This window comes from Vitis vinifera, chromosome 18, assembly GCF_030704535.1.
Source record: "Vitis vinifera cultivar Pinot Noir 40024 chromosome 18, ASM3070453v1".
Classification (NCBI taxonomy): domain Eukaryota; kingdom Viridiplantae; phylum Streptophyta; class Magnoliopsida; order Vitales; family Vitaceae; genus Vitis; species Vitis vinifera.
This window is the reverse complement of record NC_081822.1, coordinates 7,737,347-7,765,104: the sequence shown is the minus strand read 5'-3', so window position 1 is coordinate 7,765,104 and position 27,758 is coordinate 7,737,347. Positions and strand designations below refer to the sequence as shown.

Sequence of the window (27,758 nt, the reverse complement as noted above, 5' to 3'; positions counted from 1 at the left end):
GGTTTCTACTTATAGTGTCTTTAGTGAAAATATTATTTATTTAAAAATGTTTTTAAGAGAATCACCTATCAAATATTTTTCCGAAAAATACGATTTTTAAAATTTTAAAAAATGTTATCCAAATTTTGCCACACATGAGTTTTATTCAAAAGTACTTTTCAAAAACAAATAAGCATTACAAAACACTTTCCTTTCTGTAATAAGCCAGCCCACTTCATCTAATCAAGCCCATTAGATATTGGGCTTGACCCTAACCAAATTGGGCCTTCTTGGTTGGGCCCTAGACGATAAGAGCGTTACAATTTCTTCCTCTCCATCTAATCTCTAAATTAATAAGCGCGCCAAATACAGGACACAGGATTTGATTTTTGATTCCAGGAAGACAGAAATGGGAAGCGGTTATGTGAGAATCATCGGCAAGTGGCAACAGCCATGGAAGATAAAAACTTCAACTCCATCTTCATTTGCATCGGTTCACCAACTCAGAAATATTAGGAATTCAGAAATCTCTCGCCCAATTAATCTACTTTCTTCCCGTTCATTTTCATCATCATCATCGCGGTCCTCCAAGATTGGATTTCTGGGCTGGTATTTGGGCATGCTCGAAACCAGTCCTCTCATCACCAAAAGCGTTACATCCTCCCTTATCTTCGCAGCTGCCGACTTGACGTCCCAGGTTAACCCTAGAATTTCGTTCCTTTTTAATATTTCTGGGGATTTCATTAGTATGTTTTCGGTTTTTTTTTTTCTTTTATTGGAAATTAATGCAGAATTACAAGATTGTGCATAATTTTATGCTTTACTGCATCCCAATTGAGGCAATTCGTAGAAAGGAGAAAAAATTATTTCACAGGATGGGAATTTAATATACTACTATAATTTTAGCTCTTAATTTATGTTTCTCAACTATGCATTCCTGTTGACTGATGATCATATGTTTTCTGTTCAGAAAATTATGCTGCCACCTTCGGGCTCTTTTGACCCTATTAGGACATTACGTATGACTGGCTATGGATTGCTCATTTTAGGGCCTTCACAGCATTTGTGGTTTAACTTTGTGGCAAAAGTCCTACCAAAGCGAGATGTGATCACTACCCTGAAGAAAATAATCATGGGACAGGCTATCTTTGGACCTTGTATCAATTCTGTTTTCTTCTCTGTTAATGCAGCTCTGCAAGGTACACAAGAAATTTGTATTTCTAATCACTCGACTAAAAAACACACGTCCCTTTTTTTTTTTTTGATAGGTAAACAAGAGTTTGCATTAAAAACGCCTAGAAATGATGAAAACAGTACACACTAAGTATACAAAATAAATGCTAAAAAAGCTAGGCAGTAAGGAGACAAGAAACCCATCCCATTACTTAACAAACAACCAATCTATAAAGTCAATCATAGACAAAGTGTGATCCTCTATATACACTCTTGCCCAATTCACAAAAGTATACAAGAAAGAATATTTGATAGCTTGGCCGGACCACTCGACATCATTGAACGCTGGTCTTTTATTATCTTTTTTTTTTTTTAATGTCAAAGTGAGTAATTGTTTGGTTGCAAATTTATACCTTTCTTGTTATTGTTGTCAACTTGTGTTTCAGCATCATATAACTTTAGAAGGCAATACGGAATGGCCACCATGGAGAGTGTATTCACATGAAAACATGTAAATGTAAATTTGTAGTGCTCTGGACATGCCCATGTATCTGTCTTCTCTTGCTATGCAATTTAGTTAGATATTCAATGTTCTGCAAGCAATTCAACTAGAAACTATATTACTCATAAGGTTTTTAAAATTTTCAGTGTGATATAGCAGAACTAGTTAGCTTTTTGATAGAATGCTATGTAGATTCTTTAGTTAACTGTAGATTTTCTTTTTCTATGATACATTGTGAATGAAAGGACAAGGAGACCTAATAAAACACATGCAGCAGTAGAATGGTGGAGAAGAATTTCAGTAGCCAATCTCAAATATGTTTAAAAACAAAAAGTATAATATTAAGTTTATTACAAAACTAACATAGGATATATCTAAGCATAAGTATTAAATTTTTGCAAATTCAACTTACATCGAAATGAAACACACAATGTATTATAGAATATAATTATGCAAAATATAAAATCAAAATATGATCTAATATATAAATTTTTTTTTAAAGAAGGAAAGAATAAACCTGAATGATGAAATGCACATAATCATTGTCTTTAAGTCATAAAATCTTTTCTTGTGTAGGTATTTGTTGGACTTGTACAACTCTAAGAAACAACCTAGGACCAAGCCAATAATCTAATGATGTGCTCGAACACCAAAGAGAGAGAGAGAGAGAGAGAAGGAGAAGAAGGGGGGGGAGGGGGGAGGCGGGGAGGGAGATACCAGGTTGTGTGTCTTGTTGCCCAATACAATAGCTAAAATAATAAAATAATATAGTTGTAGATACGAGAAAGAACTCTGGAGTGCAATTGGCAGATGGAGAAAAATATAGAAATAAAGGAATTCCTTAGATTTGTACTAAAATTCTGTGAAAGACATGTTCTTTCACAAGCAACAAATTTGAAGTCTAAAACTTCATCTGTTTCCAATGAATAATTGTGGTGAATGCCTTTACGTTGAGTGGCTTTTCTCTAGAGTTCATTTGGATCACAGAAGTAAAAAACTTATACATTTTCAAATTCTTTATTCCTTATATAAAAGAGGAATAAAATTGGAAAAATCATGATAGAGAAAAGAATTATTGAGTTTAAACTTATTTTTCTTTTTCTTTACTTTTGGTTCGTTCCCTTTTTCTTCTTATTTTCTTTTCCTCATTATTTCCCAATGCTTTCTATGATGCAATTGGAGTCCTAGCATTAAGCTCATGAGTTGCATGAAGAAGTCTGATATGAAAATTGGCTAGGTAAGAGAAGTTAAGTGGAAACCTATTCTGATGGAATATGAAATAAAGAAGCGTGTGAATTCAGTTGGATAACAAGTCTATTATGGTGATGGGAATGTTAGTTTCCTGTGGATGGTAATGTGTGTCTCCTTGATCATTTAGCATTATTGGATATGAACAATATGGGCTTGAACTTTTGAACATACAAATTTTCAATTTCATTGCTTGTTTTGACCAATATTTTGGTTACCTCAGGTGAAAGTGGGGATGAGATTGTTGCCAGATTGAAGCGAGACCTGCTCCCAACTCAGCTAAATGGTCTTCTGTACTGGCCAATCTGTGATTTTGTTACATTCAGATTTGTTCCTGTCCACCTACAGGTACACTTTTTTCTTTATTTTGTTGCTGATGAAAAGGGGTACACTTAGGGGGAAAATTTAGCTCTCACCTAAGAAATTAAGCCTACTGCTTGGTTGGTTGGATTTAATGATATCAGATTTATGGAGTTAATCTTAAACCGCTCAGCTTATATTTACTAATAAAAGATAGGAATAAATCCAACTGAAAAGTACTTGAGCTATGTTTGGTTCCTTGAAAATTTGAGGGAAAATGTGAGGTAAAGAAAACAGAGATGAAAAATAGAAGGAAAGAAAATAAAAGTCAAACTTAAAATTAGTAAATTATTATTGTATGTTTTTTCAAATTCATTTCATTTTTTTTCTATATTAAGCTCAAATAATTTAAAAATATCTAAGCTCGGAGCTAATTTTAAATATATTTAATTTTCTTTTATAACTTTATATTTAACCAAACATAAGAAAACCATTTTCCTACATTTTTTTTCCTTTTCTTAAAACTTCCCTTGAATCAAACATAACATTAAGATTCTCCAAAATTGCTGATCAGTGGTTCTGATTCTCACAGCAATCCAACTGCTAGGTGTACAGTGCATTGAATTTCCTGTTTTGGGAGTAATTGTGCATTGATTTTACTTATTTATTTATTTATTATTATTATTATTATGTTTTTGGCATCTTTGTGGCAGCCATTGATGAACAGTTCGTGTTCATACCTGTGGACTATATATTTGACATACATGGCAAGCTTAAGGAAAGTGTGCACTGATTAGCATTGGGATGTCTTACTCTTTTAACTCATACATAACCGGTTAAAGCTAATGCAAGTGCAAAACAGAATGCTGCCTCTGCTCAATACTGATCAAGTTCATAAGGAGAAACTTACAGTTACAATCAAATCTTCATTATTTGCAGGAAAACATGTCTGTTGTTTTAAAAATCATGGTTGTTTTATTGAATTTGATGTTACATTTCTTTTACATGTAAAAATTCGTTTACTTTTTGAACGAGCTTTTCGAACAGGAATAAGTTAAAGTGGATTGCAAAATCCTGATAATTTGAATTTTGGATTCTTCCATGTGCATGTAAGGCCCCGCCAAGGGACTGAAATTGATAAGTTAAAGTGGCATAAATGATAAAAGTCATCATACAACTTCGGTTGGGTACCTGTGAAATTTAAATTTTTTCATGGGTCCAGTGGTAGCACAGCGATTTGATTAACCAGGCCCACCCCCACCCACCACCTTCTTTTGTAGGAGGGTGGGGGTGAGTGTGGGGAATAGCTTTGAGGTAGGTGCGATGGTTTGTTCTGATATTGTTATGTTTTAATGGCAGAAGCTGAATTGACGACCAGATACATATAGCTTATACAGAATCCTGAAATCTGACCACAGAAATTAAGGACTTGGACCTACTAGCATAATTAATTCTCAGCTAAGCCAGTGATGTGCAGTGGTATTAAAAACGCACCTAGACGATTATTCACTACACCTGAATCACTAATTTACATTCTATCATTTGACTCTCTGAAGTAAGAACTGAACAGGAAACTGTTACCCGGGATTTGTGTCGATTGCTCACTGCACCCAGAGTAAACTCTGACTCGTACAGAACGGTTCATTTTAAACGTCTTTCTACCTTAAAAGTTAAAATATCCCTTCAACCTGAATATTGGGGACCTGGAAGGGATCGTGTGTACAAGTTACAAACAGTAGGATTTTAGTATCGAGGCAGAATGGGAGAGAATATATGTAGTCCAAGATCTGGGATTGTGGACCGGATCAACCATCAAGGTCCATAGATAGACAATGGATGGTCGGTGTCCTTTGTGGGAATCGTGGTGTGGTGTCCAAATCATCCATTTCCGTTTCCCGTTGTACTGGACCACGTGTACCAATACTGCTTTAATTATGCAGGCCACGTAGCTCACTCTACCGCCCTAAACGAAACCCACGTAGTCCACTTGATAGGCTTTGATTTTTTAAGTTTTCTGCGCTTTCACACCCTTTTAGAGCCCGTGTCCTACACGCTCCTTCCTACTTTCTACCCGTTGATTCCTAAGGGAAAAAATATAAAATTAAAATTCATTTAATGACTTGAATCTACCACGCGTCACTCAGCAGGTTGGTCCTAGGCTCCTCGCACCACAGAATTGTTAATGAGGCACGACTGAGAGCAAAAGATCGTAACGAATGGGGACCACCTTGCAAAATAATATCTACGCATGGTATGAAAACATTAAACAGTAATCCCGCCAATGCCTATCCCCCACGTGGACTCCAAGGTTGCCTACGCGTCCATTCTCCGCGAGAAAGTGTCGCAATCAACGCGACATAAGCATTGGATCCGGACGTGGATTCAACGGGAGGAACGACACGTGGCGCCCAAAGAGAAAATGATCGCGTCAGCCGGGGAAGGACCAACCGATTAATTCGGGCACGAGTCTCTCTCCCGTTAGGAGAAGCTCCAGAGGAGAGGTTGAGAGTGAGAGAGAGAAAAGTGTCGCCAAAGTCAGTTCCTCTACCCTTTCATTTTCTTCCCTTTTATTTATTTTTGAGTATTTCGATTCGATTTCGATGTGAAATAAAAAATAAAATCAAATCAAAATGATTCGATTTGTGATCTTGTTTTGATATTTGATATAATAGTGGATTTGAATTTGAATTTGATTTTACCGGTGGTGGTGTACAGGTCATCTTCTTCTTCTGATCTCTCTCTTCAGGCTGAAGCGGAGGAGGGCGGAACATTACCAGAACTTGGGGTAGCAAATTAGCAATGGAATGGTGGGATAAGATGATGTTTCCCATGCGAACAGTCTGGAACGGCGTTGCTAAGCGTTTTGGAATTCGAAAAACTGGTAAGTGCTGCCATCGTTTGATTTTTTTAACCTTTGAATATGTTGATCACAGGAGAGGATTCTCCTCTGACTGTTGCTTGATCTTATGCGATTTGGAAACTGGATTTTATCTTTGAACACTTCATTCTCGTCCACATTATCTGGATTTCTTCTTCTTCTGCCCGATCATTCTGGAATTAGATAGATGGTTTTAAAGCATCTCTGCTTTTCTGAATGGTGATGCTACGCCATAGGCAAAGTTGTATACACTTGAAATGTTTTCCATTTTTGACCTAAATCACCAAGGCGTCAAGATTATTGATTCAGTCATTCAGAGAACATTTGGTGTATGACAAACATTCTCCGTTCAGAAGGTCTTTTTTAGGCTTTGCCCGTATTATCAATTTTTTTTTTTTAAAAAATATTATTTATCATAGGGATTTCAATTTAAAACCACAAAGCAAGTGAGTGAAATTATAAATTATAAGATAATTTCAGTCTAGGAAGCCCAAAACCTTAAGCCTTTCCGCAATCAAATTTACATTATTTTGTGAATGCAAATGGAAATTGATTATACCCATTGTGACAATAGTTGACTGTTCGTTGGGAGTTTTAATGGTATGATCTTGGAACTCGGAAGATAGTAGAATTTGTTTTTTTCAAATCTATTATCTGTTGGAGCTCAAGGCTGTGTTTGGTCGGAGCGAAGAACCAGAATGTGTGGGTGTAAAAGAAATTTTATGTTATATTTTCTCATGTGCGGCTCATTAGTTATGAGTATAGAGGATTGTTGAGTTTTGTGATTAAGATATTTATTAGAATCTGTAAATTTTGATTGATTGATGTGATCCCCTTTTGACAACAAAGCAGGCCTACTGAAGCTGCGAAATGACGTGAGGACTTGTGAGTATAGGGATGTGCATGTGATGTGGGAGATGTTAAATGGAACTGAAACAGAGCTCGGTCGGTCCCCTGAGAGATCCACTGGGAATAGCAAAAAGAGAACATATTGGAAAATAATTGAGTGGGCCAAGCGTGCTCCATATCTTTGCCGCAGTTTTTGATCATGTTATGAATGGTGCTTGTGAGCTTGTTGAGCTTATGAACTTGGTCAGCTTTATCTCAGATGTATGGATGTGGATCCTGTGGAATAAAAGAGAAGAGAAGGGGATGGGGGCCTGGTATGCAATAGTGTCTGTTTTCCCTGTTCATCCAAACCATGTATAGAGGTCAGCTTTCCCCCTCCCAGTGGATATTGTTCCGTCTCTTCCTTCTCTTCATGCTGTCTCCTATGTAATAAATGATGGGTATCTAGAAAATGGGTTCTGAGTTTTCTCTATCAGACCATGTTTCTTCATCCAAATGCCTTCTTTATTCTCATTGGCTTTTTAATTTTCTTTTTCTATTTGATCTCCTACTTCTTTATTATTATATTATTTTATAATTTTTTTTATATAAAATAAAATATTTTAATCATGATTATACACACATACCCCAGGTGAAAGCGCCATGGTTGAATAAACCAAGGGCCCACAAAAGATTATAATCACAATAAAATATTTTAATTTATATAAAAAAAAATTAAATATTTTAATCAAGGAAGAAGTTAAAATAATACGATAAAAATATTTTTATTTAAATCTATATGATAATAATAAATAAATATTTTGTTTAGTATAAATATAAAAAATCTTATCTTCTAAATTTTTAAATTTATTTTCATTAATGATTTATTATATACTTATTTTGTATTTAATTAATTTATCAAGATGATGTTTGAGTTGATTCATTCAAAATCTGTGGATTAACTCCTTGAAGTGTCATAATCACGATAAGCAGATGATTTGAAAATCACTATCATAATACATCATCATTTACTAGTCATTTAATACTTAAATATAGTAGCTTTTTAATCAACATAATTTACCTTTTGTATAAAAAAAAAAACCCCTCAATTACTTCATAAGAAAAAAAAAATTCCAATTAGTAATTTTCAACATTATGATATTTTTTTGTGATAAAATGATAGTTATTAACCATATTTTGAATTTAAGCTTAAAATTCTAGTGGGTGATCATGTTTTCAAATTTAAATCCTAGTTGTAAAAGAAGTACAACTACAAGAAATATATGCGAATTTTGGAGTTTTTTTCGAGATTTGGCAGCATAATTCAAAGAACTTAACTTTTTGATTTTAACAACTTGTTTTCTTCAATTAAAAAATTTGTTAATAAGAAAATTGTTGTAAAACAATGATAAATATAACGCAAATAAAATAGTAAAGATAAATTATATATTACTTTGATAATAATATATAATAGGGGAAAAGAAATTACAAAAAAGAATTGAAAAAGTTGAGATAATAAAATACAGAGAGAATGAGAGAAAGTAAGAAATTTCTTTCTTGTTTTGGGATACATATTACAGGGGGTGGTAAACATTTTTATAGGTTTTCCAAATGACTTCTATTAATATTCTCATTAATGAATATTAATGAAACTCATAAATAACATTAATAGTTTCCATTAATGAGTATTAATGGAATTCATAAATATTACTTAATTAACATTTATTATAATTAATGTGGTGACATTTATTACTTCAGTTATAATACTCCCCCTTGGATGCCCACCACATTAAAGAATATGCGTCATTAAAACCTTGTTAGTAAAAACTTTATGGGAAAAACCTAGAGAAGGAAAAAAATTACAATATTCTTATAATTCTTTAAGTTGCTCTTAGTATGTTAGGATTGTCTCGTTAAAAATCTTGCCAGTAAAACTCAGTAGGACAAAACCTAGACGAAGGAAAAAAGAGTACAGTACACTAACACCTTTTTACAAGCATACTTTCCCTCATGTTGATATCCTTGAGTTGACACATTCCAATTCTGTGTATTAACTTCTTAAATGTTGAGGTTGTCAATGATTTTGTGAATAAATTTGCTAGATTATCACTTGAGCGTATTTATTGCACATCAATTTCACCACTTTTTTTTGAGTTCATGTGTATAAAAGAATTTTGGTGAAATGTGTTCAGTTCTATCTCCTTTAATATAACCCCCTGTTATTTGTGCAATGCATGCAACATTATCTTCAAATAATATTATCGGATCACCTTTGATAGAAGATAGTTCACATGATTCCCGAATATGTTGGATCATAAATCTTAGCCATGTATATTCACGACTTGCTTCATGAATTGTTAGTATTTTTGAATGATTTGATGATGTGACCATTATTATTTGTTTGATAGATCTCCATGAAATAGCAGTACCATTGCAATTAAACACATACCCTGTTTGTGACCTACCTTTATGTGGATCTAAAAGATATCCTACATTTGCATATCCAAGCAATTGTTGCTTTGATTCCCTTGAGTAAAATATACTCATATCAGTAGTTTCGTGAAGATAACGCAATATATGTTTGATACCATTCCAATGTCTTCGAGTTGGAGCATAATTGTATCTTGCTAATAAATTGACAGAAAAAGCAATGTCTGGACGTGTACAATTGGCAAGATACATAAATGCACCAATAACACTAAGATATGGTACTTCAGGACCAAGTAATTCTTCATTTTTTTCGCAAGGACAAAATGAGTCATTTTTCACATCAAGTGATCGGACAACCATTGGAGAACTTAAATGATGCGCTTTATCCATATAAAAATGCTTCAAAACTTTTTTAATGTATGTTGATTGATGTACTAAAACTCCATTTGGAAAATGCTTGATCTGCAAGCCGAGACAAAATTTTGTTTTTCAAAGATCTTTCATCTCAATTTCATTTTTCAAGTAATTTGTTGTTCTTGTGAGCTCTTCAGGAGTTCCAACAAAATTTAAGTCATCAACATACACTGCAATAATTGCAAATCCGGTTTCTGATTTCTTAATGAAGATGCATGGACATATAGGGTTATGCAAATATCTTTCTTTTAGCAAGTATTCGCTAAGACGATTGTACTACATGCATCCAGATTGCTTTAATCCATGCAAGGATCGTTGTAACTTGATTGAGTACATGCTACGAGACTTTGCACTATTTGTTTCAAGCAATTTAAATTCTTCAAGGATTTTCATTTATATATCATTATTCATGGATACGTATAAATATGTTGTAACAACATCCATGAGATACATATCCAGTCCTTCTTAGACCACCAAACTAATTAAGAAACGAAATGTGATTGCGTCCATGACGGGAGAATATGTTTCCTCGTAATCAATACCAGATCTCTGCCAGAAACTTTGTGCTACTAATCGCGCTTTATAAATTATGATCTCATTATTCTCATTGTGCTTTCGTACAAATACCCATTTGTACCCAACATGCTTTACATCTTCAGGTTTTTAGACTACAGGTCCAAAAACTTCTCGTTTTGTTAATGAGTTTAACTCTGCCTGTATAGCCTTTTTCCATTTTGGCCAATCATTTTTATGTCGGCATTCTTCCACATTTTGTGGTTTGGGATCTTCATCATTACTTATGATATCAGAGGCCACTTGGAAAACGAAATATTGTTAATAACAATATTATTTCATCCTATTTTTCTCCCGTGTGTACATAACTTATTGAGATCTCACAATTTTTAGGTACCTATGCTTCTTTAGAGGTTTTTCGTTCAATATGTGTTTCTTTAGGGGCTTCTCGTTCAATATGTGCCTCTTCAGGAGCTTCTTGTTCAATATGTGCCTCTTTAAAGGTTTTTTGTATTATTTGTGCCTCTTTTGGGGTTATAAATTTATCAATTTTAAACTGATCAATTGCTTTGATGGCCTCTTCTAGAGTGCCTAGTTTTTCTTGGGTTCTCATCTTCCGAGGAGTTACATCATTTGAGTCGATAGGTCTACCACGCTTCAAGCGTATCTTAGATTTATTTATTAATTGTTCTACATGGACATCAATCCGTGCTGGAGTATTTGCAACCACGATATGTGACTTTGTCACTTCCTTTGTATCAATGAATGCATCTGATAATTAATTCGCAAGATTTTGCAAATGAATGATCCTTTGAACTTCTAATTCACATTGATTTGTACGAGGATCAAGATGGGTCATCGTAGATGTCTTCCAACTAATTTCTCATCGTTCTTCAGGAATCGACTTTTCTTTCCCTAATGACGGGAAAACACTCTTATTAAAATGACAATCCGCAAAACGAGCTGTAGAAGCATCGTTTGTCAAAGGTTCAAGATATCTTATAATAGATGGAGAATTAAAACCTACATAAATCCCAAGTCTTTGTTGGAGACCCATTTTAGAGCGTTGTGTAGGTGCAATTGGTACATATACTGCACAACCAAAGATTCGTAAGTGAGAGATATTTGGTTGTTTTTCAAGCACAAGTTGTGAAGGGGAGCATTCATGGTAAGTTGTAGGTCGAATATGGACTAAAGCTGCAGCATGCATAATAGCATGTCCCTAGGCGTAAGTAGGTAATTTGGTTTTCATTAGTAATGGTCGAACTATTAATTGGAGACGTTTGATGAAGGTTTCTGTTAAACCATTTTGGGTATGAGTATGAGCAACATGATGCTCAACATTTATCCCTACAGACATGCAATAGTCAATGAATGTTTGAGAAGTAAATTCGCCAGTATTATCAAGACGTATTGTTTTAATTGGATAATCTGGAAATTGTGCTCATAATCTAATTATTTGTGCAAGGAGTCTAGCAAAGGCAACGTTACGTGTAGAAATGAGGCAAACATGTGACCACCTAGTAGAAACATCTATTAAGATCATAAAATAACGGAATAGTCTACATGGTGGATGAATAGACCCACATATGTCCCCATGTATTCTTTTTAAAAAGATTGGTGACTCAGATATGACTTCAGTAAAAGATGGTCTGACTATCAATTTACTTTGTGAGCAGACAGCACATGAGTATTCATTGGGCGAAAGAATCTTCTGGTTCTTTAGTGGATGTCTATGTGAGTGTTCGATTATTCGACGCATCATTGAAGACCCTAGGTGACCTAGCCTGTCATGCCAAAGGACAAAAACTTTTGGGTCGTTGAATTTCTGGTTCACGACAACATATGATTCAATAGGTTTTATAGTTGTATGATACAACCGAGAGGAGAAAGCCGGGAGTTTTTCCATTATAAGCTTCTGGTCATATATAATGGAAGTAATGTAAAGATATTCTACATTATCTTCAATTCATAGTTTCAATATGATATCCATTTCTGTGGATATCTTTAAAACTGAGCAAATTTCTTCTGGATTTGCTAGAATATAAAACATCATTTATATGGAATCTAGTTCCATTTGGTAATGTTATGTTTTCTCTTCCAAATCCTTCAACTAAGTTTGTAGTACTAGATATGATACTTACATTAGCTTTTATTAATGTCAATTCGAGGAAATATTTTTTATCTCGAAGAATTGTGTGCGTGGTTGCACAGTCTATGAGACATACATCATCCTCATTCATTTTAAAACCAAATAACACATGGATTTCAGATATAACTAATATTAAAAAAAAAACAAGATATAATGTAAATAACAAAAGAAAATCATATGTAAATATAAGACTTAATACTATATTATTTGATATATAAAGTAATATCAATCAATGTTAATTTTCTCATAATTTATTAAATGATCTGTTTTTTCACTAAGACCTCCAAAGAAAACAATATCATAGTAGGTTGGGTCCAATCCATCACCATCGTTAAAGTTCATTTCTATCTCTTTTCCTTTTGCTTTTATTGATGCTTGGTAAAGGTTGACCAAATGTTTGGGCCTACAACAGGTACGCGACCAATGCCCCTTCATACCATATCTATAACAATTATTCTCATGGTCTTAGGAGGTTTATCTTGTAAACGCTTCCAATTTTCTTGTTTTGCCTCATTATTGTTCCACTTTTGGTAGTGCAATGAGACTTTCATTTTCTAAGAATTTGATGAATTATTACTATAAGAACCATGGTATCAGGGATTTCTTTCACGACCACAACCACGACCACGTTTTCGTTCTTGTCCACGCCCACAAGTTTGGGACGATATTACATTCACTTTAGGAAATGGTTTGGATCCAGTTGGATGAGACTGGTGATTTCTCATCAGAAGCTCATTATTTTGTTCAGCAACAAGAAGACATGATATTAATTCAGAATATTTTGTAAATTTACGTTATCGATATTGCTGCTGTAAGAGCACATTCGAGGCATGAAACGTGGTAAAAGTTTTCTCTAACATGTCTTTTTTTGTGATTTTTTCTCCATACAACTTGAATTGAGAGTTGATTTTGAAAAGTGCGGAGTTATATTCACTAACAATTTTAAAATCTTGCAACCTTAGGTGCATCCAATCATATCGAGCTTTTGGGAGAATCACAGTTTTCTGGTGGTCATATCTTTCCTTCAAATTGCTCCATGGAGTAAAATGGTCCTTTACTGTAAGATACTCATTTTTTAAACATTCATGGAGGTGATGGCGAAGGAAAATCAATGCTTTTGCACGATCTTGTAGGGATGCTTGATTTTCTTCTTTGATTGTAGTTTTAAGATTTATTGCATTAAGATGTATTTCAGTATTAAGGATCCAAGATAGATAGTTCTTTCCCGAAATGTCAAGTGTCACAAATTCAAGTTTTGTAAGATTCGACATTGTCAAATAACTTTATATATATATATGAAAAAACAATATCATTAGAATTAGTTACAATAATTGATAGCATTAATATAACTTTGATCATAAACAAAATCAAATAATATGTTTATAACTTTTAACAATATATAACAAAACAATTCAACAATAATATAAATATGTAAAATTTTATTCTATATAAATAACTTCAAGTTTAAGATATGAGAATTACCTTTAGAGCAATTCGTGTTGTAAAACAAGGATAAATGCAACGCAAATAAAGTAGTAGAGATAAATTATATATTACTTTGATAATAATATATAATAGGGGAAAATAAATCACAAAAAAGAATTGAGAAAGTTTAGAGAATAAAAGATAAAGAGAATGAGAGAAAGTAAGAAATTTCTTTCTTGTTTTGGGATACATATTACAGGGGATGGGAGACTCTTTTATAGGCTTTTCAAATGGCTTCCATTAATATTCCCATTAATGAATATTAACGGAATTCATAAATAACATTAATGGTTTTCATTAATGAGTATTAATGAAAGTCATAAATAATACTTAATTAACATTTATTATAATTAATGTGGTGACATTCATGATTACTACTCAAAAGAGCATATTTTAGATAATAATTCTCATGAATTTCACATCTTTTGGGTAGTAATCATGCTTAAAACACTCAATTAACATGTTTTTGCCCTTGCAAGAGTTACTAACAAGTTTTATGAAGTTTTGGAGTCATTTCAAGGTATGATTTTGATAAATTTGTGCCAAAAGAGATGAATCAAATTGAAGAAAACAAATAAAGTTGATGATGATCCAAATGCATAATGAAAGAAGCAATGCAATCGGTTTGGATTGGGATTTGGAGCCTAATTGAGGTGGTGGAGATGGATTAAAAATGAAGAAATGGGAGAAATTGCAAGGAGGAGTCGGAAAAACATGTTTTTCAATTTCGCATAGTCATGCGAAATGAAACAGAATAGGCTTGGCTGCAGCACATAAGGGAAATGTGAAAAGTGATTTTGCATGACCATGCGAAATTTTCGCACAGTCATGCAAAATGCTCCAGCAAAACGAAAATGCAGCTAATGGACTTTCCACTTTGCACCATCATGCGAAATTGCTAGGGGTTTGTGCGAAAATGCATTTTCTCCAGATTCCTTGATGAAGAAGCCTCCGGAAGACCTCTTAGATGATGCCAAGTGTCCACTTGACCTTGGCCTATAAATAGAAATGTGATTGATTCATTTGGAAACTTTTTGATACATTTTCTAATTGTAAAACTTTTCATACTTCTTCTTTCTATATAATTCTCCACTTTCCTTCAGATTCTCTTATTTTCTCGGTAGCCAAACATGTCTTGTGAGATCAAATCTCCAAGCATGAGTGACTAAATCTCGTTTTTCTAGGAGGAGGGAGGATCTAGAGGCAAGATCTATGGTGAATAAGAGAATTGAGTTTGAATTGCTAAGGTAATTTGATCCAATTGATTGATTAATTGAAATTTGGGGATTTTTCTCTTCAAATTGTCTTGGATGATTACTACAATACAAGCTAGGTAGATTCATCAAATTCTTAATGCTAGATTTGATGAGATTGAATAGTTGCATAGTGTGAATCATTGGAAGATAATTTAAGATGAATTGAATTTATGATTCAAATTGATCTCTTGGATTAGATTACCTGATTTGAAGAGAAATTAGATCTAAATCTAAAGCTAAATCAAAAATCGGTTTAGATAAAATTTAGGTTTTCAATCTAACTTGATGAAAATTAGATCTTAACACCTATTCACCATGGAAATCGCTCTCTAGAAAATCCTAACTCTGAGAATCTCACATCTTATTAATTTTCTTCTCTTTTACACTTCATTTTCATTTCAATTTGAATACATTGCTATCTTGAGATTTTATCATGCAATTTCAAGTAAATTTCACTTGATCACCATCATTTCTTATCATCTCGTTCAAGCCTTAATTACCGAGAATAATCCATCCTTGTGGACGATACCTAAATATCACTATACTACAGTAGTTTGTACTAAAAACCACTTTTTGATCGAGTACAAATTGTTATAGAATAGTAAATTAGGTTATAAATTTTGTTTTGATCCAATAAACGACAAAATCCGAGCGATCAATTCATTACTTCAGTTATAACAAAAAAATTTATTTTAAAATTTATTTTAATTTTAATTAAAAGATTTGTTTGTTTTGTTTAGGAAATTTGTTATTAAGTGAATATTTATTTTTAATTCTCTTTTAACTTCAATTATTTGATTTGATTTGATTTGATTTTATATTCTTTCAAATTTTGTCACTTATTACCTTTTGAATTACGTATTGTTCAATGCAATAAACTCAACGCTTGTCAAATTCAAATTAATGAGTCATAATTTTAAATATCAATTTAGCGATAATTTAATTTACCAAAAATTTCAATGTCTATAATTGTTACAAATTATGATTTACGACTATAGATTATTTTAATTATAATTTTTGGACTTTTTATTTTTATCTTAATTATATATATATAAAATACCAATTTTTTTAATAAGAATAAACAAAATATCTTAATATAAAATAAAAACACTAAAACCTTTTTAAAATAAAAAAATCTAAAAGATTTGAAAACACCACAATCTTGTAAACATAATTTTAATATAAAAAAATTAATATAATAAATTTATAATATTAAATCTATTTAATAAAAACTAAAAATAATCTAAAATATTTTTAAATTTAATAAAAATAAAAAAATCTAAAATAATAGTTAAAATAAATGTTAGTGATTATGATTTTAAGTTTTAGTAAAGAATGTTTTTGATAAAGCACCGTAATCACTTAATAAATATAAATGTGTAACAAATAAATTTATTTTGTAGTATTAAATATTATTTAAGTTTATAAGGATAAATATATTAATTAATTATTTAAAATAAATTTTAAATTAAATTTATCAAATTAATTTTAAGTTTATAACTTAAAAATAATTTAAATTAAATTATTAATTAATAAGTATTAATTCTTATAAAACACAAAATTTTATTCAAGTCACTCAGGACACTGGCTTCAGATCGGAGACAATTCCTTAATTGGAGAGATTTTTTTTTTTGACATAAAACTATAAAAGAGTTCATATTGGTTTAAAACTCTAATTGGAGCACCGCCCCACCGCAAAGGCGGTGATGCCCGAACTCGATGAAAGACGGACTACTTCTTGCGTTTGTTTACACTACAGAGCACGGAGGCCTTTACAGCACTGTTACAGTTTGCCTGGTATGGTTTTTTTTTTTTTAAATATTTGTGTCTCAGGAAATTATTACATTAGAAATTCATTGATTTTCCTTTCTTTCTTGAGAAATTATTATAGTTTATGTTTGATTCTCATAAAATTTGAAGGAAGACGTGAGAGAAAGAAAATTTAGAAAAAAAAGTGAAAAAAAAGAAAAAATTGAAGAAAATAAAAAATAAATTTAAAGTTGATAAATTATTTTTACATATTTTTTTAAAATTTATTTAAAATTTCCTCAATGGTATAAAAATTAAATAATTTTAAAATATATAAAATTTTAATTAATTTTAATTATATTTAATTTTGTTATATTTTTATAATAAAATTAAATATTAAAAAATCATTTAAATCATTTTTCTTAATATTTTGTTTTTCTTTTCTTCATACTTTTAGCGAATTAAATATAACCATAGCAAATTCATATTCTAGGGTCTTTAAATTGTTGCTATGGGCTTGTCTTTAAAATATTTGATGAAGATGATGATATAATATGTATATTTAAAAAATAATAATTTTAAGATTTATTACATAATTTTAATTGGGAGAATTACCCTTAAGGGTAGGCTGGGGAAAAATATGATTGATGAGGGTGGGTAAATTTGATAATTATTATGAAGGATAGGGTAAAATTATGATAATTCCTCCAAAGACCTTATTTTGTTTAAATGCCAAGACTACTCTTAATAAGTGAAAAGCAATAGCAAAGTGAAAAGTAACAGCAAAGTGAAAATAGTTTTCTTTAACCTACTTCCAGCTTGTCGGTGGTGTTGTAGAAGAAAAAAGGGAAAGAGGAAAAATGTCCAGCACTTCAGGTCATGATTTGTAATCGTTTACACAAAGCTTGTTTTTTTTGTGTGAATCTAGTAAGAAATCCATTAAAGGTGAGTTTTTTTTTAAATGTCAAAAAAAAAAAAAAATCAGTTTATGGAAAAAATAAATAAATAATTTAAAAATCGGATTGAAGGAACGAAAAGTAAATAATTTTAACAATGTCGATGTAAAATATTAGATCTGAAATATTGAAGGAGGTTTTGAGAAAGAAATTACATTTTTTGTATAAAATGTTATTTAAATTTATTTATTTTGAATTTTTTTATATTATTTTGCTCAAATTGAAGATGTGTTTTTATTTTTAATTTATTTTCCGGGTTGTTTGATATGATTATTATTGATTTCCATTGAAAAGGTTTGCACTTTAGTTTTGTTGTTGAGATTTGTTTGACATGACAGAAGAAAAAATTTTCTCAGTTGTTTCTTGGTTGTTTGGAACCACTTTATTTGGGTATTTTTTAACATATTTGAATTTTGTTGAAAACTTAAAATTGTAATCAATTAAGACATATTTTGTATAATAAAGAACAATATTTGTTGTATATTAGACATATATATGCCAAAAAAACCCACAACCGCCCAATTTCATAAAAAATTTGAAATTTTAAAAATTTTATCTTATCGTAATGTATGGTAATGTTATTGTATTTATATTGTAATTGTAGTGTATTTTTATTGTACATTTATATTTTTATATAAAAAAACCCACAATTGCCTAGTTTCATACAAAATTTGAAAATTTTACGTTATCATAATGTATTGTAATGTTATTGTATTTATATTGTAATTGTAGTGTATTTTTATTGTACATTTATATTTTTATATAAAAAATTAATTTTATAGATTTTTTTTATACATTTGGATTACCATCAACAACTTCATGTATTGAAATTACAATAATGTATTTTTGTTGTCTTTTTATAATTTTGGCTTGTAATGATGCTTTATGATATGAATACAATATGATAACCTAGAAACATTAGTTCAGTAAAAAACGAATTCCATATTTTGTTATTTTGGTATATTGTAATGTATCGTAATGTTAATATTTTTTTATTATAACTATATTGCATTTGTATTGTACTTATACTTTATAATTGTTAGGAAAGAAGATGTACTTCTCAATTGGTAAATGAATTTGAGAAATTCAGGGTAAATTGGTCTAATAAAAATATGAGGCCTTCATAAGAATTATTAAATCTACCCACCCTTTTTAGTAATTTTTTTTCTCAGTCTACCCTTATGGGTAATTCTTCAATTTTAATTTGATATTTTTATCTTAGAATTTTCTTTAAGGATGGTGAATAAAAAAATTTTAAAAATATTTTTATTTAAAAACAAGTATTGCATTTCATATTTTTAAAAAGATGAAGGTAAATTTTCTTAATTTTTTCCCTTTTATGTAATTTTTAAATGAGCGATTAAATAAAAAAACTATATAATTTTTTATCACCTTTTTCTTTCTCTTGTTACTTCTATTTTCTTTTTCCTTAGGTTTTTATAGTAATTGAATTTTTTTATTCTATTTTTGTTTGTAGCTTCTTCTTAATTCCAACTTTAAATTACTATTATTGAGTATATAAGATATTGAATTAAAATTTGTTGAACTACCGATTTTCGTACCAACCAATATTATTATTGATTATATAATATATTTAACTAGAATATGCTGAATTACCAATTTTCTTAAAAGCTTAATCTTTTAATATTTGAGCTTGCATCTTACAAACAAACTATGAAAATGCAAATTGTTGACCAAATTCTGATACCATATTTAACTACCAATTTTACTAAAAATTTAAGTTTGAAAGATTTGAATTCTATATATATATCATACTCCTTAATAGAATTTACGACCTAAGAGACAGTGTACCTTTTGTGTCTATTTAAGTCTTAAATAGACACAACTTAAAGTTGGAAGTTTTGATTTTCTTTTGGATTTTGTATTGAACTTCTTAAAGTCAAGGCAAGATGTGAAGGGGAATGATTTATCTGGGTTTCCATGCGCATTTGCATTTTCCATCTGCATATATTTGGTGCGAAATGTCCCTTTCCTTGTGGGAAGGAATTGTTAAAGTTTGATTTCTTTTGCGCTCTAAATGCCAAACTGCTCCACATACAACTATCCAAGACGGACTGAAACCCATTTAACACCATGTTACCTTCTCCATGTTTGTCATTTTTCGTTGACTAAGTGAAAAGTTGCATGATATTAATTGCTGATATCTTGAAAATCGCCGGTGGCCTATTGTCCAATCAACCATCCTAATTTTAGTAGTTTGATGGGAAAGGAAGCTCAATCTAGTGCTGGAATCCCACGAAGGCCGACTTCAGTAGTAAGATCGTTTGCTCAATTGCACATAAATCTAGAAGTCGGGTTTCATAAACCAGGTTAGGTCTTCTATACGGATAAAATAAAAGGACATTATTTGACATCTTTACTATTAACATTTTTACCAGGAATGCGTTGAGGTTTCTGCTACAGCTTACGAGGTATAAAGCTAAGATGAACGCTAAGGACCAGTTAGCAATAGCCACATTGGAAGTGCTTTGGGCCCTTATTTACTTGCAGTCTTCCCATATTAGTGGCGGCAATTTCTTGGTTATGGTTTTCGTGTCTGGGACACATGGTACTGATTTCCAAACGCATACCTCGTAGGTTGTTGAATGTTTATTGGTGTCCCCTCTGATGGATGGGCAGAGGGTATTGGACTTTTAGCCGTGCATACCCTACTGGATTCATTGACCATCTTCACGTATTTAATCCTACTAAATTCAGAAGGCATGGGTGGGTTCAACGTTTCGACGCTCTCAAGTCTTTGTAACAAAGCTTTTTCTCCCCAAACCAACAAAATCTTTGAAGAATATGGCGTTCCATATCTCTGTTTAACAAGATTGCCAAGCAGCCACTCCACCCACCACCACGCGGTGGTGTTTGGATTCAAGCGGCGCAGCTGCTGAGGTAAGCTTGAAGACACTTGATCAACTAAAATAAATTAATTGTTATATAGGAATCTTAATACCATCCCAGTGGCCAAGATGAAATGAATTGTGGATAAGAGTTGCAGTTTGACTGAGCCTGCTGAGAAGAAAATAAAGAGAGTGCATGCTGTCGTGGTCTATGCCACCACCTATATATGGGCAGGAATGGATGCCATTGGGCCCATTGTGAGTTGTGATGTCTAAGATAAGACTATATATGGGGGATGACACTCATTTTTTTCAACTGTTGTTCAAAGTACTAACAATTGAATTTATTGATCAGAAATAATTTGAAGTGAACAAGCCATTAGCCATTAGAAAGTTCACCTTTCAATATGAGCAACTTGCTGCATCGAATTCATTTGGTTCAAATTTCTCCCACATATGTAGAAACATGAAGTTGAGGAGGGAACCAAACCAACCCAGCAAAGATTATAATGTAAATAATGCCCAACGGCTAATTCTCCTGTCGATCTCCATATATCACTGAAGGCTCGCTTTCCACCACACCGCGCATTGAATTGACTTCATTATCCACTGTTTCTGCAACTCATTTAATCTCTTCATCTCTACAGCTATGCAACAGGATGATACCCACACTACATCACATGCTTCCTTCATTATTGACTTTACCCACAAGTTAAATATATATATACATATTTCTGAGATGGGTTGCTACACTATCGTCTTCTTATCTCCGCGGATTTTCTGGTAGACTTTGGAATTCTGAATTTTGGGTGACGAGAGCCTGCTCACTTATTCTCTTGCATCTCTCTCAGGGAAGTCTCATGGGTTGAGTTACTTATAGGGGGTTGTGGAGAGTGTTTGAATGCAAATACCACTCTTTTCAGTTGAAAATTTTCCTTTTTGGGGGTCTGGGTTTTGAAAACAAAGTGGTGAAATATTATTGATATTGACATGACCAAGTTTTCTGGGTTCTGGGTTTTGTTCTTGGTGGTTGGGACACCTTTCATGTTCCTACACTGCTCCGGTTCCTCAATTCCTGGTAACTTTTCTTACTTCCTTTTTGCTTATGTTGTTTCGCGTACAACGATTATTTTGTTTTTATCTTGGAAAAGTTTTCTGTGCACGAGCTATGAAAGAGTTTTGTGGGGTTCTACTGTTTGTTTGCCGTTGGTTTTCATCTTTAGTTTGCGATTAATTAACTTCCTTTCTTTATTCACTGTTGGGGTCGGACAGGAAAATCCTAGAAATGATCATACTAGAAAACCCTATTTGTTGGTATTTGGTGATGATTCTGCATTAATCTCAAAATGGTGTGAAATACTATCCTTAAAAGAAAAGGGAAAGAACAATGAAAGGAAAGAAATCATTGCATGCAATTTCAGAAGGAATAGTTCGAACACTCGAGCTTTATTTGGCTATCGTTGTTTGCATGTTTTTATTTATTTAGCATAAGAACTAAAGTTTTTTTTTTTCATTTTTTTCATGTTTCTTATTGAGATTTCAGAGCTCAAATAGTCCATTGTAGGGAAAAGGTGGTATCATATGTTCCCATTGTTATCAGTTCATAATGTTTATTTGTTGATGGTATTTCTGATAGTCAAATCATTATTTGGCTTGTATAGAAAATCCAAGGTCAGAAATGAAATGAAATGGAATCTCTTGCTCTGTTGGCTTTCTGTCAAAATTTTGAGAAGTGTAATCTCAAATGATCTGGTGGACTGTGACTGGAGGTGTCGGCAGCTCTTTATTGAGCTTGGTAAATTCATAGATATCTGCAGGGTTGATTACACCATGAACTTATCTAAAAATAATTGCCTGAACCAATAGGATAATTTGTTTTTTCCAAGACAAAGTTATTGCTACTTGATACAATTAATCAGCTTTTCAGATTGAGTTGAAGTCATACAGGCTTTTCACGCAAAAGCATAAAAGTTACACAAGATGCCAGGACACAACTATTGGATTCCATTTCATTCATGTTGCATGGCACAAAACCATGACTCAGTTCCTGCACCTCAATATGTCTCTTATCATGATCTACTGCTGGTGGGTACAGAGAGGTGCCTCAGAGTTTGGGTTAAAAATAACCTCTTTAACCAAACAAATGTGGATTTTGGCCATCTTTTGAATCTTTTGTTCAAAATGGCCTCTTTTTCTCCCATCAGCATCTTTTATCATTATCATTTTTTAAAAAGTTATTTAAAAAAAAAAAAATTGAAGATGGAGGTGTGGGTCTGGGTGGGGGCAACCGTGGGCATCATCAGCAAGGATGGCACGACATCGCTGGTCGGCAATTAGTAGCAGCCGGAGTTGGAGGAAAGGAAAAATGGGTATGATGGGTAGGATGGAGAGAGAAAAGAGAAATAGGGAAAGAAGGAAATATGCAAGGGAGAAAGGGTTGAAGTCGACTGAAGAAGGGGAAACGGAGTGGCCGACAGCAACGTCGCCAGCGATGGATGGGTCCATGGTGATGTGTGCGGGTGGAAGAGAAGGAAGAAATGCATTTTTAATTTAAAATAAAAATAAAAATAGGAGAAGGCTAGTTTGAACAATCGTTTCAACACAGGCCTAAAGTTGATTTTTTGTTTCGATCAAAAGCTACTTTGACCCAAAATTCGGTGCCTCATCTATGAACACGAATTCCTCTACCCTCTAGGCCTGGCCCTCCATCTGACAATAGTAGTTAAAACTGCAATGCAGCATGTGATGCAAACATCATGTAGATGTTGATCACCATCGCTTTCTGTTTATGGGTGCTTTCTTGGACTGCCGTGCTGCTACGACCATTGCTGAAACTATAAATGTGTACTCTAGTATATGAGCCAAACTTTAGTATAGAGCCTCCTCTCAACTATATATTTGAGCTCTCTCTTCATGAATTGTTGTACCAATCATTTCTACCTGATTTCTTCTTCTTCTTCTTCTTTCATTCTTTTTCCTTTTTAAATTTTAAGTATGGATGTGGAAATGTGCTCACATGATCTGGTGTTTCTAACTATACAAAATGTTGGGATTTGTCAATTAATGCCCATACTCTATAAGAGTGAAGCATTGAAGCGCAGGCTGAAGTCTAAGGCTAGAATTCTGGGGTGGGGCTGCTTGAAGGATTGGATTTCTACCAGCATGACTTATCTAACTGTTAAAGTACCTCTTTGAATAGAAATGTGCAGTGTTTGATCCTATTTTCTTCATTTTTTCCCTTTCCTATGTCTGCTTCAACTTTGAGTTCCTTAATAAGCCACCCGAATTGTGCTAGCTGTACAGTTTCTTTTTTGTCAGAAAAATGATGAGTTCTATAATAGGTAAAGTACGCTAAACTATCACCAACAAATACTGCTTAGAAAAAAAAATTAAATAAAAATAAAAATAAAAATAAAAATAGAATAAAGAACAAAAGAAAAGTATTAAAATACTGACATACCATACTTTCTTGAGTTTGTTCCCAGATATGGTCTTCACCCATCATGTGGGTAGTGCTACCATGAAAGCAACAAGCAGGAAGCTGAAGGTACTTGCATTAGAATGTTTATTTTTTCTTGAATTAATCAAGATGCTTGCAATTTTTGTATTGGGATACTATGATTTATCCTTGTTCAATCTGCAGGTGAATGGCTATGAGCATAACTTAGGCACTGATAAGAAGATCATTGCAGGGAATGTAAATTTGGAAGATTATCATCCCATTGATCCAGTTCCAAGTTCAAAGGCTTCCATAAAACCTGGACCTATCCAACATGGCACTCCTCTTATTCCTTACATTCCAAAGCCCTCACCACCTGGCCATCCCAAGCCTGGTGGGTTTTTTTAGCTTACCATATATAGAACTATTTCTACATAGTGTCTATGCTAGACACCTGAAGAATGTAGTACCTCATGTTTCTCATGGTGTTCAATTACCCTGTTTGTTGTGGTCCTCATATGACCATTGCTTATGATATTTATGTGTTTGTTATTATTATGGACCTGTATCTGGTAAATTACTAAAATGATTAAGATTACTAATTGAATTGATCTTGAATAAAGCATCAGTGATAAACGATTTCTCTCTCTCAGTCTCTGTTTAAAGGGACATAGCCAGAATTTTCGGAACACAGAACTCTGGAGACTGAAGGAGTCCCTTAGCAGTAGGACTTCTCTCAAAATCATTCAACTAAATTTCAATGTATACCGTTCAAAGCTTAGATGGTTTGGAGTGAACGTTAATGCCTAAAATGTGGTGTTTGGTGAATGATCATAACTACTTGACTGCTGAATTGGGCATGGTATTGCTCTCCAGTTGAAGGGCTGATGTTTACCTCTTACCCAAACAGGTCACAGGCACAATGCTGGTCAGCTGGTGTCAGTGAGTATTTTTCTTCATAACTTTACATGAGGCAATCTCAACAGTAATGGTTATTAGTTACCTAACCAATTCTGGACACCTGCTGTCAATTCCGTCCCCACTTTCATACCTAACAGTTGTTCTTCTGTTCTCTAATGATGCAATTCCATATTTACGCCTAAAAGAACTTAGCACATGTGCCATTTCTCCCTCAACTGCCTCCATGTGTGGTTTCCGTTCTCCATTTTCCCCTTCCGGTTGGTGAGGAAGATGATTAGAAACTGAAGAAAGAAGATTTGTATGTTTAGATCTCTAGATGTTATTTACTACTATAAGAGTATTCGATAAATAAATATATATTGTTTATTGTGGGTTTAAAGGGTTTTTACGATTTTAAAACATATCTATAAGGTTAAAATGAACTCATACTTATATAATACTAGAAACTTTTTCTCTTATCCAATGTAGAATATCATAATGTAGATACAATAGTTTCATTATGTCATACGAGATATTGAGGCGAAATAGATAGACATTCTTTATGGGATTGAACAAATAGAGGCTTACGTGAGTATTTTAAAATACGTTTATAAAATTGAGAAGAGTCTATACTAGAATCTTTATGTATGTAGTGTTAAGAAATTTTTTCCTTATATGATATGAGATATTACATATATGGATGATAACGTAGGTGATGTTATTAGGGTGTATCACCTGAAAGAAATAAGTGCTTGAGAAGAATGATAATCATGGCATCACCACTGGGGGTCCCCTAGTTCCAATTGCTTAATGTAAAGGAAGACAGGTTATACAGGGGAGTGTCCTAGCTAGTCCTTCACATAGTTTCTTTTTTCCATAAAAAGATAAACATAATTCTTAGGGTTTTGGCAACTAAAAGGCCCTGCCAGTGGGTCAGGAAATAAAAACTACAGCGCAGAAAGGCAAAGCAAATGCAATAATCAATAGCACCAACCGCATTGACTTGATCCAAATAATACCAAGGAGATCTCTTCTTCTTCAAGCTAATTTCAGTGCCCATTTTGATTCTTCCTCAAATATCAATTCATCCTTCACCATATCACTTGACACTTCTGCAAGTTGACAACCCACATCAATCCACATCCCACCAAGTTCATTACTTCTACCCCATTCTCTTTTTCCCATCTCTTAAAATCTTCCAAAGGAAATTCCCTTTTTCCTCCCCACCGTTACACTTCTTTTTTCTGAATTGCAAGTGGAAAGGGAAATCATGGTCACAAAAGCAACGGGACCTTGCAAAATTGTTTCTCCGTTGTCTAAATATCACTTTCAATGTGGGCTACCATGCTTAAATTCCAACCATTACTTAACGAGGATTTGTTACTTTAACATCAATTATAATATGAAGTGTTTCTCAAGTCACAGACCTTTCCAACTCCTAACTGTAATCATTTACCAATAAAAGTATGGTTAAACCAAACGTCATCTGAATTAAGTTATTAACGAATCAGCCTGTGGATTTACAAATGATGTTGAATCAGGCCTAGAGCCTAGACGCTGTCCTTTTTCTACTTAACTTTTTCTATTTGTTTATTCATTTCTTTTGATAAACTCCTCCCGTTTGGTTCCGGAGAGAACCAAGAAAAGGAAAAGGCAGTTTGGAATCTTGCTTTTCAGAAACCCACTTGGGTGAAAAATCTAAGACTTTGGCTAACATTTGGAATCTCAAGTAGAATGAAGAGAACCTTACATTTAGCTTGTTTACCTACAAAACCTAACAACTGAAATGGAGGGTATCTGATTTTTCCTTAGCAACCAAGCAGTGAGCTTGTCGGTTAGTTTCACTATATATCATATTAATGCTTCCAACTCAAGCTCAAGCACGTAGTGAGTGTAGGAGGTCTCATCTGATGTGGTCTTCTCAGAGTATGTTGATTGTTAGTAAAGCAATACCCTCCTTGTTATAGCAGTAGGAACTCGTATTATCCTCTTGAAAACCTGTTTTTGTCTACGTACATGTCTTGTTTGAAGTTTTCAGTTGCTTGTCTTCTAGATTATTAGGTAATTTTCATGGCAAGGTATTATAGATTTTAGATGTTAACATAAATAAATGTGATCCTTACGTCCATGAAGTATGTCTGAACTAAAAAATCCACTAATCAAATAAAAAAGAAGAGTTACAATGGTGAAGATTCTCCCTCTCTTCTTCGTTGCATTCTAATTTTTCTCTTCTATTAAAATCTTCAATTATAAAAAGATTAAAAATATAATAGGTACAAACTTGTCATTTATATATTTTTTAAGAGCACTCCCCCTTAAACCCTTGAAAACTGATTGAGCAGTTTAATCTAAGCAAACCTAAATCCCGAGGTCTCCTACATAGTGTAACAAAACTAATTCAATTTCACAATTAAGAACGTTCATAATTTGAGTCAAAAGTACATATATATATATATATATTTGGACAATATATAAGCCTCTATAGAATAAGAGTAAAGAATTCATCAAGTGGTACAGCTGAACTGTGATACTAACTTTTGTATCTTAAATTTTCTGGGTGCAATATCAATTAAGATTGATGCAATTAGTCTCTAGAACACTTTTGGACTGGACTATCCAACAAGAAACAATACACAAATAGTCTTGATTTTGCACAGGATTACAGGTCAGACGGGATCATGCCGTGATAATCTATGCTGCGTAAGGA

General features: G+C 32.8%; 2 protein-coding genes and 1 long non-coding RNA gene across 3 annotated transcripts; all 3 read left to right on the top strand.

Annotated features, from left to right (window-relative positions):
• The first annotated feature begins 320 nt into the window (after positions 1-320).
• Positions 321-4,304, top strand: LOC100247188 (uncharacterized). The gene is made up of 4 exons (XM_002283254.5): positions 321-676; positions 950-1,178; positions 3,126-3,250; positions 3,916-4,304. The coding sequence occupies exons 1-4, from the start codon at positions 389-391 to the stop codon at positions 3,997-3,999; spliced, it is 726 nt and encodes a 241-aa protein (XP_002283290.1). The 5' UTR covers positions 321-388; the 3' UTR covers positions 4,000-4,304.
• Positions 4,305-5,591: 1,287 nt separating this feature from the next.
• LOC100260909 (uncharacterized) lies at positions 5,592-7,419 on the top strand. The gene is made up of 3 exons (XR_788251.3): positions 5,592-5,736; positions 5,918-6,083; positions 6,933-7,419. It is a non-coding gene; the product is annotated as an uncharacterized LOC100260909 (long non-coding RNA).
• A 13,827-nt stretch (positions 7,420-21,246) lies between these two features.
• LOC104882526 (uncharacterized) lies at positions 21,247-24,768 on the top strand. The gene is made up of 3 exons (XM_010666225.3): positions 21,247-21,790; positions 24,198-24,259; positions 24,356-24,768. The coding sequence occupies exons 1-3, from the start codon at positions 21,703-21,705 to the stop codon at positions 24,557-24,559; spliced, it is 354 nt and encodes a 117-aa protein (XP_010664527.1). The 5' UTR covers positions 21,247-21,702; the 3' UTR covers positions 24,560-24,768.
• Positions 24,769-27,758: the final 2,990 nt, after the last annotated feature.

Coding starts and splice junctions, on each gene's coding strand:
- LOC104882526 (XM_010666225.3), top strand. CDS start 21,703: ATGACCAAGTTTTCTGGGTTCTGGGTTTTGTTCTTGGTGGTTGGGACA. Junction 21,791..24,197: donor CTCCGGTTCCTCAATTCCTG/GTAACTTTTCTT, acceptor GTTTGTTCCCAG/ATATGGTCTTCACCCATCAT. Junction 24,260..24,355: donor CAACAAGCAGGAAGCTGAAG/GTACTTGCATTA, acceptor TTCAATCTGCAG/GTGAATGGCTATGAGCATAA.
- LOC100247188 (XM_002283254.5), top strand. CDS start 389: ATGGGAAGCGGTTATGTGAGAATCATCGGCAAGTGGCAACAGCCATGG. Junction 677..949: donor CTGCCGACTTGACGTCCCAG/GTTAACCCTAGA, acceptor TTTTCTGTTCAG/AAAATTATGCTGCCACCTTC. Junction 1,179..3,125: donor TGTTAATGCAGCTCTGCAAG/GTACACAAGAAA, acceptor TGGTTACCTCAG/GTGAAAGTGGGGATGAGATT.